Here is a 14,764-nt window from a genome sequence, read left to right on the forward strand (position 1 = left end):
TGTGACACTGTCTAATGTCCTTAATTACTGTAAGTTAACTGTTACATACAAATTAAAGTTGTGCTTCATGCTCTGTTATAAGATTGCTACATTTTCAGAGCTTTTTTACATAATGGGGAAGGAGACAGAATATTTGAGGAATAATTGTGTGTTGTTGATGTCACATTACAGATAGTATTAATTTTTCATAGTTATTGTGTTTTTATCATAGTAACAAAGACAAATGTTTGAATTCATGTTTGCATTAATGTTACCTGTCACGTATGTTAGCAATTATATGCCTGATATAGTAGAAGATATAGTAGAAGAGTGGTCATATATAAGTTAATATGATTCCCTACATACTTTTTTCATGTTGTCTCTGGTTTTGGCTTGTTGATGTGTTCAGCTCCTGCATCTAGGTATTCCTTCTGTGTGTTATATATGGATGTTTTATCCCATAATGACTGTTACAATTAGATTTCAGGCAAGTAGGGCTGCAGGCAATATTGATAAAATTCTTATCATGATATATATTTTTTTCATATCAGGAGATTTCAATCCCAATAATAAGTTTAACTTAATAGTCTAATATGTAATACTTCAAAGTCTCTTTAAACTTTTAAGTTTTCTTATAAGTACATTCAGAATATAATGTTTTTGACCAAATACTTTTATTAATATTGCAACAATATTGTAGTGATGACAGTTGGTGCTTTCACAAACTATGGACATAATGAGACTTTAAAATCAGTAATCATTAGTAATATGGATATAACAACTAAATGGGTAAAGGAAAATAATAGAACAGCAAGGACAGTCTGGTAAGTAAGGAATTACATTGGCCATTTGATATATCCTCTTCTCCCTGCATGACAAATTCACCCTGGATTTTGCCTATTCAGTAATGGAGCATCACAAATTGGTTAAATAAAGCTGTATTGTTATTTTATGTTTACAGGGACTGTTGCAAAAGTGCTTTTAGCAAAACTGATTGTGTCCTATGGGTCTCTTGTGTTTCAGGGGTGGATTTCATGCAGTGCAGATTTTGCAAATTCACAAGCTCCAGTCAAGAGACTCTTCTGAAACATTTTCGCCTTCATCACAGACAAGGTGCACATTGGCCTTGCATTCACACAGACTGTGTATGTGTATATAAAACACCTGGAGCATTACGATCACACCTCTCAAGATCACACTCAATAGTGAAAATCCACAGAAATTCAACATTTCAATGTGAATTGTGTGATTTTAAGGAGATTTGCTGTGAAAAAACTTTTTGGAACCATCTTGGACATCATTTAAAGAACCGAGAAACTGTACAATGTCCCTTTCTAAGGTGTACCTTTAAAACAAACATTCGCCCGACCCTCAGTTCTCACAGAAGTCGAAACCATAAAAATTGTACACTTGAGGATTTTCGAACAATTGCAAGAACTGAAGGAATATATATTTCAAAGAGCACTTTTCTGTTGTAGAACCCACAGAATATCTGTACAACACAGCTCATAAAAACTCTTTTGTTTATATATCTGTCACTAAGATACTTGAGACTTTACTCAGACGGGCAGATTTTTTGGACCAAATTGTATTTAATCAAGAAGCTTTATCTGGACATCTTAAGTCTTTTCAAGACGGCAAGTATTACAAGGACAATAAGCTACTGGGACAGCAAAACTTATGTATCAGTTTGGCATTATATATTGATGATTTTGAAGTTTGTAACCCACTGGGCACCTCTAGAAAACTTCATAAGATTACTGCAGTATATTGGGTAGTTCTAAATTTACCAGCCAGATTCCGATCGAATCTCAGTTCAATTCAGCTAGCTCTCTTAGGTAAAAGTGTGGATGTCAAACAATATGGTTATGAAAAGTTTTTTGAGCCATTGATTAATGATATAAGGTGTCTAGAACAAGAGGGAATTTTTGTGGAAGTTGTGGGTCAGTTTGTTAAAGGCACTGTATATTGTGTAAGTGCTGATAACCTTGGTGCACATGGTCTGGCAGGCTTTTCTGAAAGTTTTACTGTTGACAAGTTCTGTCGCTTTTGTTTGATAAGTAGGGACCAAATTGCAACCACTGAAGTTAATGACTTCCAGTTGAGGGGTGTTGATCAACACAATACATTTCTGGAAGAGCTTAGGCAGACTGACAACCTCCAAAGTGTTAATGGGGTAAAAAGGGAATGTGTACTGGGCAAACATCTACTGTTCTTTCACCCAATAACCGGATTTCCTCCAGATGTTTTGCATGACCTTTTTGAAGGTGTCATCCCTTTGGAGTTGTCCTTATGTTTGAAAAATCTAATCTCAAAAGGTTTCATTACATTTGATGCATTAAATAACTTCATAAAATCATTTCCCTACAAATATTCAGACAAAGTAAACAAGCCTCAAAAAATTCCAAAAGCAAGCTTTGAAAAAGGAACAGTTGCTGGTAATGGACATGAAAATTGGACACTGCTGCGCTTACTTCCTTTTATAATTGGATGTAAGATACCAGAACAGGAGCCAGCATGGGAGATTTTAATGGACCTCAAGGAAATTGTTGACATTGTTGTGTCAAACAGACTCTCTGAGGAAGCATTGTGTTATTTATCTTGCAAACTACTGGATCATCGCCTGCTGCTCACCAGTACCTTTCCGGACTTCAGACCGAGGCCAAAACACCACTTCATTGACCACTACCCACATCTTATACGCTGCTATGGGCCTTTAGTGGAATTGTGGACGATGAGATTTGAAGCAAAACATAGCTTCTTTAAAAAGGTGGTCCATGACACTCACAACTGGAAAAATGTGCTGCTCACTCTTTCCTCGAAAAACCAGCAGATGATGGCATACCATCTGGATAGTGGGAACCTTTTCAAGCCAAAACTCTATGTTGAAAATGTGAAAGTGGTGAGGGTTTCAGAATTGGATCCATCACTTAAGTGTGAAATACAGAAGAAGTACCCTCATCTAGACAGTGTGTCTCTGTCTAAAACGATTCACCTGCATGGGACACAGTATGTGGCAGGCATGATTTTATCTGCTGGGCAATGCAGTGGCCTCCCAGAATTCCATAAGATTGTGACCATTCTTGTCAATGCAGAGGAGGTGACATTCATTTGTAAAAGACTGTGTTCCTGGTACATTGAACATTTTAGGTCCTATGAGCTTGTTGAATACACCTGTGCAGACCTTCTTGTCCTGGATCCAGATGCACTGACGGATTACCACCCTCTAACAGCATACACAGTTGGTGGAAAGCTGATGGTGACCCCAAGGACGTTCCTTCTCCATTAAAGCAACTCAAAATGGTATGTTCTCTTCCCTACACCCTGTCTCCTCTTCTCCTCATCTCCCTTCTCATCCACCCTCTGTCTCTCCTCTCCTCTATTGTCCTCTGCTCCCCTTCCTCACTCCTTTCCTCTTGCTCTTTCTTTTCTTCTCCACACTCTTCTTTCTTCTCCTTACTATCTCTCTTCTCCCCACTCACCCCCCTCTATCCTCCCCTCACCAACTCCTCTCTCTTCTCTCCTCTCACGCACTCTCTCTCCTCTCTCCTTTCTTCTCTCATTAAGTATTAGTTTTGTGCTGAATGAATTGAAGGAAATGAAATGAATATAGACTTTTTGTAGACTAAATTATTAGCAAATCAAACATAATCAGCAGATTAATATGGAAAAAGGTCCTCATTTGCAGCCGTATGGTATAGGTGTCAACTGTTTTCTAATCAGGTTTGACTATTCATTTTCTCCCACCTTTTCTCTCTCCTCTTTTCAGACTTTGTTACATCGGGTAGTTCTTTCCTCCAGAGAAGCCCGGCGAGTCCAGCTTCCTGAAGTACCAGCATCTGTGGGGCAGTTGATTGATATACTTAAAGAGAGACTCGAACTTCGAGGTGATTTCTCACTACAGTTTGAGGATCCAGAGTTTGGAAATGCACTATGCAACCTGACGGCAATATCTGAATTACCAGCTGAGCGTGCAGTCCTGCATATAATGTGGGACTGTGATTCATCTCCACTTAACCAGTCCACTGCTTCAGTGTCCTCTTCTTCAGTCTTTTCCCAGGACACAGTAAGTGTTCATTCTGAAGATTTCAGGCCTAGCTGGACCGATTCTATCCAGATGAACTTAAGGCATGTCTCAGAGTGGCCCTCTCCATTTCCTATCCCCAAGTTTTCATATGATGTTGAACTGAAATTGTGTAAGGCTAATGTGACATACGAAAAATCTAAGAAGGGCCTTGCAGTGACAAGAGACATGAAGATGGAGATTTTGGATAAAATTGCAGCGGCAGTTTTTGAAATTAAAGGCTACCCCGAGAAAGATGAGCTTGAGTCAGTTGCTTCTGCGCTGGTTCTCAAGTATCCATGTCTGAAGGAGCCAGGTAGCATCACAGGCTACGAGGGATGGAAAGCAAGTATCAAGTACAAACTTGGAAACTACAGATCAAAGCTTCGTAGGGCAGGCTGTAATGAGGTAAATGTAAACAGGAAAAGAAAAGGGGGAGATGGAGAGGACAGTCCTTTCACCCTTAAAAAGCCCAAACGTGGAGAGGTCAATCATGTCCCAGATTATCCACAACACCATGATGATTCTACTCTTGAAGAGGAAAGAGTTGCTCTGGTCAATGAAATGCAGAAGAAACAAAAGAACATGACAGTCATACGGCAGAAGATGGCGCTGACATTTTCCCTCAGGCGGAGAGAGGTCGTGGAGTGTCAACCTTTGGTATCTAAGGTCCAGGAGAGGTGGCCTGCACTGTTTTCCTCTGAGGAGGTAAGGCTGTCCTAGGCACAAGTTATTATACTAGATTGACTATAATTGAAGAAGTACAGTACCAGTATTTGCTGGGGTAATGTATTGGCAAACTTTATTCTACCTTGCGCTACCGCTCCACTCAAGGCCCCTCCAACACACTGCACCCACTACACCCACTCCAAAAATGCCAGTGTTTTTGTTATGTTCTGTCCTCCCAAGGAGTGCATCACTTACTGCAACTGTAACGGATGTCAAAATGGTCAATTTTTTATTGAATTGTCAGTCCTCAAGATCCATGTTAACAAATGCCATAGATTTGTGACCTTTCCTAATATTCTTACCCTAAACATTTCACTCCTATAAGAGCCCATTTCTGCCTGTACAAGAATAAAAGAATCCCCATGCTAAATCGAAATTGTGAAATAAAAAGACATTATGAGACAAAAATTTAAAGTAGTTTCACCTGGAGAAAAACGACCAAATTTGGACTTTATCTCATAATTTTGACTTGGCATGGATTTCTTTTTTTCTTTTACTGGTGGAAATAGGGCTTCTGTAGACTGAGATGGTTCGGGAAAGAATACTAAGGCAGGTCACAGAATCTGATTGGTCACAGATTTCGGTGCAACACTGGAACATGATAATATGCATTTGCATATTGATACTGTTTTTTGTGGAGGGTATTTCCATTCCTGTGCAAAAGACGGATTCACAAGAGCTTTTTGAAGTAGGTTTTGCTGTTGATCACATGGTCAGGCATTGAACATGGGGCAGACTACACAAGACAGCTACCCAGGAATTTTCTGTGCTGAATAAATGGCAATATCTTGTTGATTGTCTTGTTTAGATAGCTAAAGAATTTCATCGGATCACGAGCAAAGACCTCCTGGGGACTTTTAATGCATCCCTTGGCAAATTAGTGCCTGGCCTGCTGAAACTCTACCGGTCTAAGAAGGGAGCTCTTGGGGAGAAGATGGAAGACCTCCTGGATAAACCTGATGAACAGGTGAGTGAAGTGCTCCTTTGCCTGACATTTTTAGAAGAGTATGAATATACTTCTCTCATAAGAGAAACAGAAAAAGATGTTAGCTTCAGCAAAAACACATTAGTGGATGTGTGTCAGTAAAAATGAATGTCAGCATTCATTGCTTTTTGTTGTTATTTGTGTTTATGTTGGTATTTGATTTAACAGAATTTTAATTTGTAAAAGTGAAGTAAAATTGTTAACATGGTTGCAGTGTTGTTGTATTTTTAATTTTTTTTTAAGTTTTACATGTTGCTGGGTCCTTTATCTTCATTACTATAAATGAGTCCTGATTGTGCATTGTGTTTAAGTACATTATGTATATAATAATTATATATAGAATATACTAATTGAAATGCTTGTTTTCCACTGAATACTCTTTAGACATCCGACATTGTGTCCCACCGAAAGACAGCAGCACTGAGAGGCCTGCCCATTTTTCTCCGAGAAGATGCAGCAAAGGTTTTCCTGAAGTGCTTGGTAAGTACAGACAAAGTAATGCAAGTAAAACTAATTCCTAATTCCCATGAGATGTTTTAAAGGATGAGTTCATCCAGAATGGAAATATACACCTCCTCAGTGCAGTCCAGATAATTTTATAGTGAGGATTGCAGTTGTCTATAACTCTCACTCCCTTTTTTCTGCTGAGAAGCAGCTGGGCATCGTTGGTGGGTGTTCCGTAGCAGAAAATACTTTTGTACAAAACTCATCACAAAGTTGGCAGGTGAAAGCTACTGTGTCATTAATTAAAGAAAAAGATGCTTTTTCTTATTAAAACCTCCATGAGTCAAATGACCAGCATGGTACAGAAGTTTAAGTTCATATCAGTAGAAATGTATTTTGTCTTTAGTTTTTCTTAGCTCTCAATAATACAACTGTTTTCTTCAGGACACTGACAATTTGGAACCAGTGCTGAACGGTGCATCTGTTGCCATCCTCACCATCCTACAAGATGACGATGCCGGTACATCTGTGTTAGAGCAGGTAGTTGTGTTGGAAGGGGAAATCGTGCTACATGACATTCCTGACCTCTCTACTGCCTTGGCATACCTCTTTGGCCTTCTGTATGCCCTCAACATTGATTATCCAAAGCAGACGAGGCATACCTTTGAAGCGATTCAGGCCATCTTTTTTGAGCTTGGCGGTTCTCGATGCTCACATCGCATAAGGGCCTTGAAAACAAAACTTTTGCTCTGACTATTAATGGGGAAGCCAGACATTACTTTAACTGTGTTCTTTAGCCTGTTCAAGTTTTTGTAGTTGAAAACAGTAGTTAAACCCCTTTGCCTCTGATATAATCATTTGCCAGTTAACAAGAGTTGCATATTTAGTGTTTGAACTGTTCATTATTGTCTATGTTGTTGACAATATATGGTGAGATTTTGCCATGTTGCCATGCCATTTTGCACTGTTCAACAAAATAAATAAGATTTCAGACAACATTCAGTTGTGCTTTGTTTTATTCAATATATATTTATTGAGCATTTTTCAAATATAATGACAACAACATACATTTTCCTTTATTTATATAGGTAAATTTTCAACTCACTGGAGTAAAAATTGTATGTTTATTCAACAAGAATATCTGTGTTTGGTGAATTTAGGAATACATGGCATTGAAGGAATAATTGTATGTTTATTCAACAAGAATATCTGCATTTGGTGAAGGCAGAAATACATGGCATTGAAACCAGAATTTCTTTGTTAGCCTTCCAGGATTATCCTAATTAGGTGAACAAGAAGATCCAAGTTGGCAGAACTCTTGTCAGAACTTGTAAACCTTAGTTAAGTCAACAACAGTAGGCAAAAGTTGAGAAAACTCAAAAATCTCTTGCATCATGTTGCCTTGAAATTTTACGTTTTCTCAACTTTTTCTTTTTTACAGTGTAGGCAGTTCTATCCTGGACCAGATCAATGGTTCTTTAGTGTCAGGTTATGTACCCCGGTCCTACAAGGTGGCAGTGATTAAGCCGTTGCTTAAAAATACATCACTGGATCCTGATGTGTTAGCAAACAATAGGCCGATATCCAACCTTCCTTTTATCTCTAAAGTTCTAGAGAAGGTGGTGGTGACTCAGTTACTGGAGCACCTGCAGAGAAACAGCCTGTTTGAGATGTTTCAGTCAGGCTTTAGAGCTCACCACAGCACAGAAACAGCACTTCTTAAAGTCACTAATGATCTTCTCATAGCTTCAGATCATGGACTGGTCTCTATGCTGGTTCTGGTGGATCTCAGTGCTGCTTTTGATACAGTTGATCACAGCATCCTGTTACAGAGACTGGAACATGTGATTGGGATTAAAGGGACAGCACTAGAATGGTTTAGATCATACTTATTTGATAGATATCAGTTTGCTCATGTCCATGGTGTTCCCTCCTCATACAGTAGGGTTAGCCATGGAGTTCCTCCAGGTTCTGACCAATCCTCTTCACCTTGTACATGCTTCCCTTAGGGAACATTATTCGGCAGCATGGGATACATTTTCATTGTTATGCTGATGACACTCAGCTCTGTTTATCCATGAAACCCGAGGAGAGAGAAGTTAGTGAAGCTCCAGACCTGTCTTAAAGACATAAAGTCCTGGATGTCTTCAAATTTCCTCCTCCTTAACCCAGGAAAAACTGAGGTCATGGTGTTTTGTCCTGAACCTCTCAGGGATAGATTAGATCACATGATCACTCTAGATGGTATCTCATTAACATCTAGTCTCTCTGTGAGGAATCTAGGAGTAACTTTTGATCAAAATCTCTCCTTCAACTCACACATTAAATTAGTCTCTAGAAGTGCCTTTTTTCACTTGGGGAACATCACAAAGATCAGGAAGCTGCTGACGCGGCATGATGCTGAAAAGGTAGTCCATGCATTTGTTACTTCCAGGCTGGACTACTGTAATTCTTTATTATCAGGGTGTCCAAACAACTCTTTAAGAAGCCTCCAGTTGATCCAAAATGCTGCAGCCAGAGTTCTGACAGGTATTGACAAAAGAGATCACATAACTCCTGAAATGGCGTCGCTTCATTGGCTGCCCGTTAAATTTAGAATAATTTTTAAAACCCTTCTTTTGACCTACAAGGTCCTCAGAGGCCTAGCTCCATCCTACCTGGAGGAGCTAGTGATACCTTATCAGCCCAATAGACCGCTCCGCTCTCAGAATGCTGGTCTACTTGTGGTTCCCAGAGTTTCTAGAAGTAGAATGGGGGGCCAAGCATTTAGCTACCAGGCCCCCCTGCTATGGAACCAGCTCCCTGTCCAGCTACAGGATGCTGACTCGCTACTATTAAGATTAGGCTTAAAACCTACCTCTTTAAAAAAGCTTATTGTTACTAATTCTGTAGTTCCAGTTACTATCATAGACAGACAGATTATCATACTTAGGGGGTCGTCTAATCGTTAGGTCACATCTTAGTTATGCTGTTATAGGCCAAGGCTGCCGGGGTCCGGAAACATGATCACCTGACGGGCCTCTGTCACCCCACTGGGTCATGGTTTCCTCTCCTCTCCTCTCCTCTCCTCTCCTCTCCTCTCCTCTCCTCTCCTCTCCTCTCCTCTCCCCCTCACCAAGCAGAGTAGTTATGCTGATTCTTGTGTAGTTTTTCTGCTTCCACCCCCCACTCCGTTTCTTTTATTTCTTTCATTAGGGCCCTTAATGTCTCTGGTTTATCCAATTGTCCATCAATTTCAAATTTATCATGCCACATTTTGACAAAATGTATTGACCCTGGATACCTTTGTTCCATGTATCTACAACATGGAGGATTTTGAACTGGTCTCTTGCCTGTCCTTGTCCCATTCTGAGTTATGTGAGTCCCTACAGGACGTATAGTCTCAGACTTCAATACTTCCTTTAAAATCCTTCGTTGGTACTTGTCAGGCTTCTACCTCAATGAGGCGGACAAGTCTTGCTTCTGCTTCCAACTCAGGAGGATAGTATAGGATCCCCACGACAATTTTGTCGAGACCCCCGATGGGTCTTGGTTCCCTGAATGAACCTGAGTCAATTGCGGGAACGCACCTTACCCGTCTGTGTCATTGGTTCACCAGAATGTAGTTCGGAGTCCATCACTGGAGGACTTCTCGTCTCAGGAGGCCGCCCAACCGGCCTCGCGCCGAATTCACGACCGAGTTCTTTGATACAGAACCGCCGTTGATGGGTTCTGGCTGTGCACTGTCTTCAGCGGCCGGCGTCCTGCTGACGATATTTCCTCATAGATGTTGGGATCCGCCTCGAAGGACCAAATTATGTTAGAGTTGAAACAGAGCAACCTAGCAAAACCCTGCGTGAATCAACAAAAGACACAGACACACGGGTAACCTTGCAAGGGAGAGCAAGCAGCAGTTCACTCTGGAACACCCTCCGTCGCTCTGCTGCTCCTCTGCAAACCTCCTTCCTTTATTCACATCAGCTCATTATCCATGTGGAATTTTCACCTCCTCCCAAGATGCTTTTAGGGTTTCAGATAACAATCTCACAGTAAATCTGGTGCTCTGGACAAGTGTACTAAATCGAGAGAGGTGAAAAACACTTTGTTTCTCCTTCATGCACTTAGATACTAAACATACAAATGCCTTTAAATGATAACAATGTAATAGTTAATTCTCACACGTACGTCGGCCTGTACCGAGGGCACTGCCACCTCGTCCTCCGGGATGAACAGCCGGTTCGGTGGAACCCCACCTTGATCCGAGACAGGTTGCTGGGCCTCTCGGACTCTCTCCCCCACTTGCCAGGATGCGGCCCCCAGGATGCAGGAAGGGAATAAGATGGGGTCCGGCTCCGCGTCAACTGGATCAGACCATACCCTGAAACCGCAGCAGCTCTCTTCCCACGGCAGACTCCATCACCGACCCTGGCACCTGGACTGCGCCACCTGGCAGCTCCACACGGGGAAAACGCCCCACCCCCCTAACAACTCTCCTAGAATGGTCCGAACCAGCAGGCGTGGGGGTGAGAGCAGAGCGAACCCAGTTGGTCTGACAGGGCACGCTCCAATTCACCAGTCTCCCGGTCGACCAATCGGGTTGTGGCGCGCCAACCAAGGAGCACCACGAACCCTCAGGGAAGAGGATGCCGGGATGGGGAACAGACGGATCTGCTCTCGATGGTTCCCAGAGATGAGGGTGAGAGGTTGGGTCTGGTGCGTCACTGCTGCCAGGACTTCCCCGTTGAGAACAAGGAAGCTGAAGCTGTCACCTGCACTGGAAGAGCACGCCCGGCAGAGTTAAGCAGGACAGCGCTGAGCGGGCAGAGGAATCGTTTGCCGACACTCCTACGTGTCAACGAGCTTAGTCCTTAGTCCAGGCAATTGACAAGGGAGTGGCCAGCGTGGCCACAATACAAACCAACCTTTGTTGCCAGCCGGCGCTTCCGCTCTGTGTGGGAGAATTGGGTTCATCCCAGCAGCATTGGTTCGCCGGCGACGTCCTCCTGAGGTGGAGCAGGGACCAGAGTTGACGATTCAATTGGAGCTTCACTCCGCACAGGACGGACTCTCCGAACTCCTCACTGGGCATTCGCTATTCCTCTGCCAGCATCTCTCCTGCAGTCAGTTATCCAGTCGGATCGCCAGGCTTATGAGCATCTCCAGGTCCCAAGACTCCTCCCGAGTGGCTAACTCATCATTGAATTCCTCTGTGAGTCCTTGGGTGAACACCCCCCAGAGGGCCGCGTCGTTCCAGCCTCGAGGATGCAGAACTGGATGGAGTAGTCTGCGACGGAGCTGGAGCCCTGGCGGAGGGACGGGATCTGGGAGGCCGCCTCGCCACTCTGGACCAGGTGGTCAAACACCTGTTTTAGCTCGGCTGTGAAGGCCGGAAAACTAGAGGAAGCGGGTGTTCAGTTCTCCAGCACCGCTGTGGCCCATTGCGCCGCTCTCCCGAAGAGAAGATTCATGACAAAGGCCATTTTTGCCCTGTTGCTGGGGGTGGATGAGGGGCTGGAGGTCAAAAACCAAAGAGCACTGCAGCAAAGAACTGGCACAGTGCCTGCCTCACCTGAATACCGCTCCGGGATGGGTCCGTGAGGCTCCCGTGGTGCGGCGGTAACCGGCGGAGGGACAGCTCTCCATGCCTCCGCAGGTGGGGAAGTTGGAGTCACTCCCGGATTAAGCAGGGCCATCACGCAGGCGATGAGAGTCTGGAGTGAGGTCCAAATGTCCAAGAGGAGCTGGTTGTGCTGCCTAAGCCCTGAGCCTGCAAGTGTTCGGCATACTGCGTCTTGGTCCGCCAGGTCCATACTAGTCGAAGAGTTCTTTTGAGATTTAGGTTTCTTCCAGGACCCAAAAGCAGGCAAAACACAGTGGTAAAAGTTCAAGACCAAGTCTTTATTCAAGACATCAAATTGGCAGTCCTTCTGGACTGCAGGGAAGCACTCGTCCAGTCTTCTGGGGTACACAGGGAACTCAAGCAGGGAGACACCACAGGTGTCAGGTCCTGCGCATTCTCCAGTCTAGCAGGGCAACATGGAGACCATGGTAAACCACCAAAACTATCCAATGCTGGTAGACCGGCGCTCCATAAATAGGTGGCCTGATGAAGATTGCCGACAGGCGCGCCTGCCTGCAGCGCCAGCTGTTGCCAATACTAACGCCCACGCCCCCTGCAGGAAGAAACACATAACCACACAAACACTGGTCCAAAAATGTTTGTTGGTTGTGAGCAAGGGTTAAACACATCTTCCTGAAAATTATCATGAAAATTAAATATTTCCAAAACTATTAGGTATTTAAATTCTGCAAATAAACATCTGATGTGAAATAATCTGAATAGAGAAGATTTTGTAAAATTTTGCTAGGAAATAAAGAAATGCAATATATGGAACTGACCCTCTAGTATTCAGTGCATAGCCTTCACTGGGGAAAAATGGATTTAATCAAATTAATAAGATCTTTGCCTTTTGTCCTGAAATTAATTTGTAAGAAGAGACAAACTGAGGATATTGGAAATTCAGTCATATAAAACATTGAATGACTTCTTACATGTGGGACAGTAATATGATTTATGGGGCTTGTGTTTCCTCCACAGTATTTCTGCTTCATCAGAATAGAAATTGGTCCAGGTTTGCCTGGAGGTCTCGTTCCACCCGCCACGTTCATTCCCCCATTGCTAATCATAGGCTTTAAGCTTGTTCAAGTGTTTATTTCAAATTGCCTTGAATTATGGTCCAGGGGACCGCAGAATGACATTGGTTAACATCTGAATTTACCTGCTGACTCAAGGCAACTGATACTCGTGTTTATCCTCAATCACTGGCATCCAGGTTTTGTATAAGTCAATCAGTAATGTGCTGCAATGCTTAATTGTGTCAGGTCAGACAGCTCTGCTTGAAAGGAAAGGAGGGTCTGCACTTATACCAGCAGCTTGTATTATAAATGTATTTCTATGATCTATACCTAGTCTCTCTTCTACCAGTCCTCCCCCTTCTCCTCTCTCTCTAGCCGGCCACCTATATATATATATATATATATATATATATATATATATATATCTCAAAAAAATTAGAGGAACACTTTGAAAACACATCAGATCTAAACGGGGGAAAGATTATCTTGAATATCTTTCCTGATAAAAAGTAGGTGATATATTAGTAACAAAATGATGCCACATAATTTGATAGAAGTGAAAATGATCATCCTATAGAGGGGGGAAATCAAAGACACCCCAAAAATGAAAGTGAAAAAATGATGCAACAGACTGGTCCATTTTGCCAAAATGTCTTTGTAGCAACTCAAAATGATTCTCAGTAGTTTGTGTGGTCCCCCACGTGCTTGTACGCATGCCTGAAAACGTCGGGGCATGCTCCTAATGAGACGATGAATGGTGTCCTGGGGGATCTCCTCCCAGATCTGGACCAGGGCATCACTGAGCTCCCGGACTGTGACGGGTATGGTATGGACCCAAGTGCAGTACAAAACAGGCAATGAACTGATGATCAGTTAACAGGTTTATTAACTGTAATCTGGCAAACAAAGAACAGTTCGAGGGCGGGGCAGTGGACTTGGTCGAGGCAGGCAAAAGTTCAGTAACCGGGAGGCAGGCAGAATCAGGCAAACAATCCAGAGGGAGACTGGCTGAGCTCATGGTCAAAACAGAAGACAGAGTTAATTTACCAGGGGTCAGGAAGAACAGGCAGGTCATACACAGGCAGGGTTGATTCCGGGAAACCAGGCAGGTAAACGCTGGAAGGTCATGCATAGCAGTGACAATCTGGCACCGAGTGAGTGTGAGGCTGGAGAATATATACTGGTAGGTGAACTGATTGATGAGTGAGGGCAGGTGTGTGATCAGTGACTGAGAGCAGGTGTGTAATCAGTGACTGAGAGCAGGTGTGTGATCAGAGGGTGTGGTGTGAGCAGGGGAGTGGAAAAGATCTGAATCCATGGGCTGGAGCAGAGTGTGACACGGACAGTCTGAGGATCAGCCTGGCAGCGCCGGATGGATCTAAACATAATGTCCCAGAGGTGTTCTATTGGGTTTAGGTCAGGTGACCTAAACCCAATATGTGGGGGCCAGTCAATGTTATCAATTCCTTCATCCTCCAGAAACTGCTTGCATACTCTAGCCACATGAGGTCGGGCACTGTCATGGACCAGGAGGAACCCAGATCTCACTGCACCAGTGTCGGTTCTGACAATGGGTCCAAGGATTTCATCCGATACCTAATAGCAGTCAGGGTGCCATTATCTAACCTGTAGAGGTCTGTGCGTCCTTCCAGGGATATGCCCCCCCAGACCATCACTGACTCACCACCAAAACGGTCATGCTGAATGATGTTGCAGGCACCATAACATTCTCCACGGCACCTCCAAACCCTTTCACATCTGTTGCATGTGCTCAGGTTGAACCTGCTCTCATCGGTGAGGAGCACAGGGTGTCAGTGGCATAGTTGCCTATTCTGGTGGTCCATGGCAAATCAAGCTCTACGGTGCCGGGCAGTGAGCACAGGGCCCACTACAGGATGTCGGGCCCTCAGGCCACCCTCATGGAGCCTGCTTCTGATTGTTTGATCAGA

General features: G+C 43.4%; 1 protein-coding gene across 1 annotated transcript; it reads left to right on the forward strand.

The window, feature by feature from the left end:
* The first annotated feature begins 1,599 nt into the window (after nt 1–1,599).
* Nucleotides 1,600–7,186, forward strand: LOC130538699 (uncharacterized). The gene is made up of 4 exons (XM_057056553.1): nt 1,600–4,750; nt 5,580–5,738; nt 6,141–6,236; nt 6,645–7,186. The coding sequence occupies exons 1-4, from the start codon at nt 3,644–3,646 to the stop codon at nt 6,951–6,953; spliced, it is 1,671 nt and encodes a 556-aa protein (XP_056912533.1). The 5' UTR covers nt 1,600–3,643; the 3' UTR covers nt 6,954–7,186.
* The last annotated feature ends 7,578 nt before the right edge of the window (nt 7,187–14,764 follow it).

The sequence above is a fragment of the Takifugu flavidus genome, chromosome 1 (assembly GCF_003711565.1).
Source record: "Takifugu flavidus isolate HTHZ2018 chromosome 1, ASM371156v2, whole genome shotgun sequence".
Lineage (NCBI taxonomy): Eukaryota > Metazoa > Chordata > Actinopteri > Tetraodontiformes > Tetraodontidae > Takifugu > Takifugu flavidus.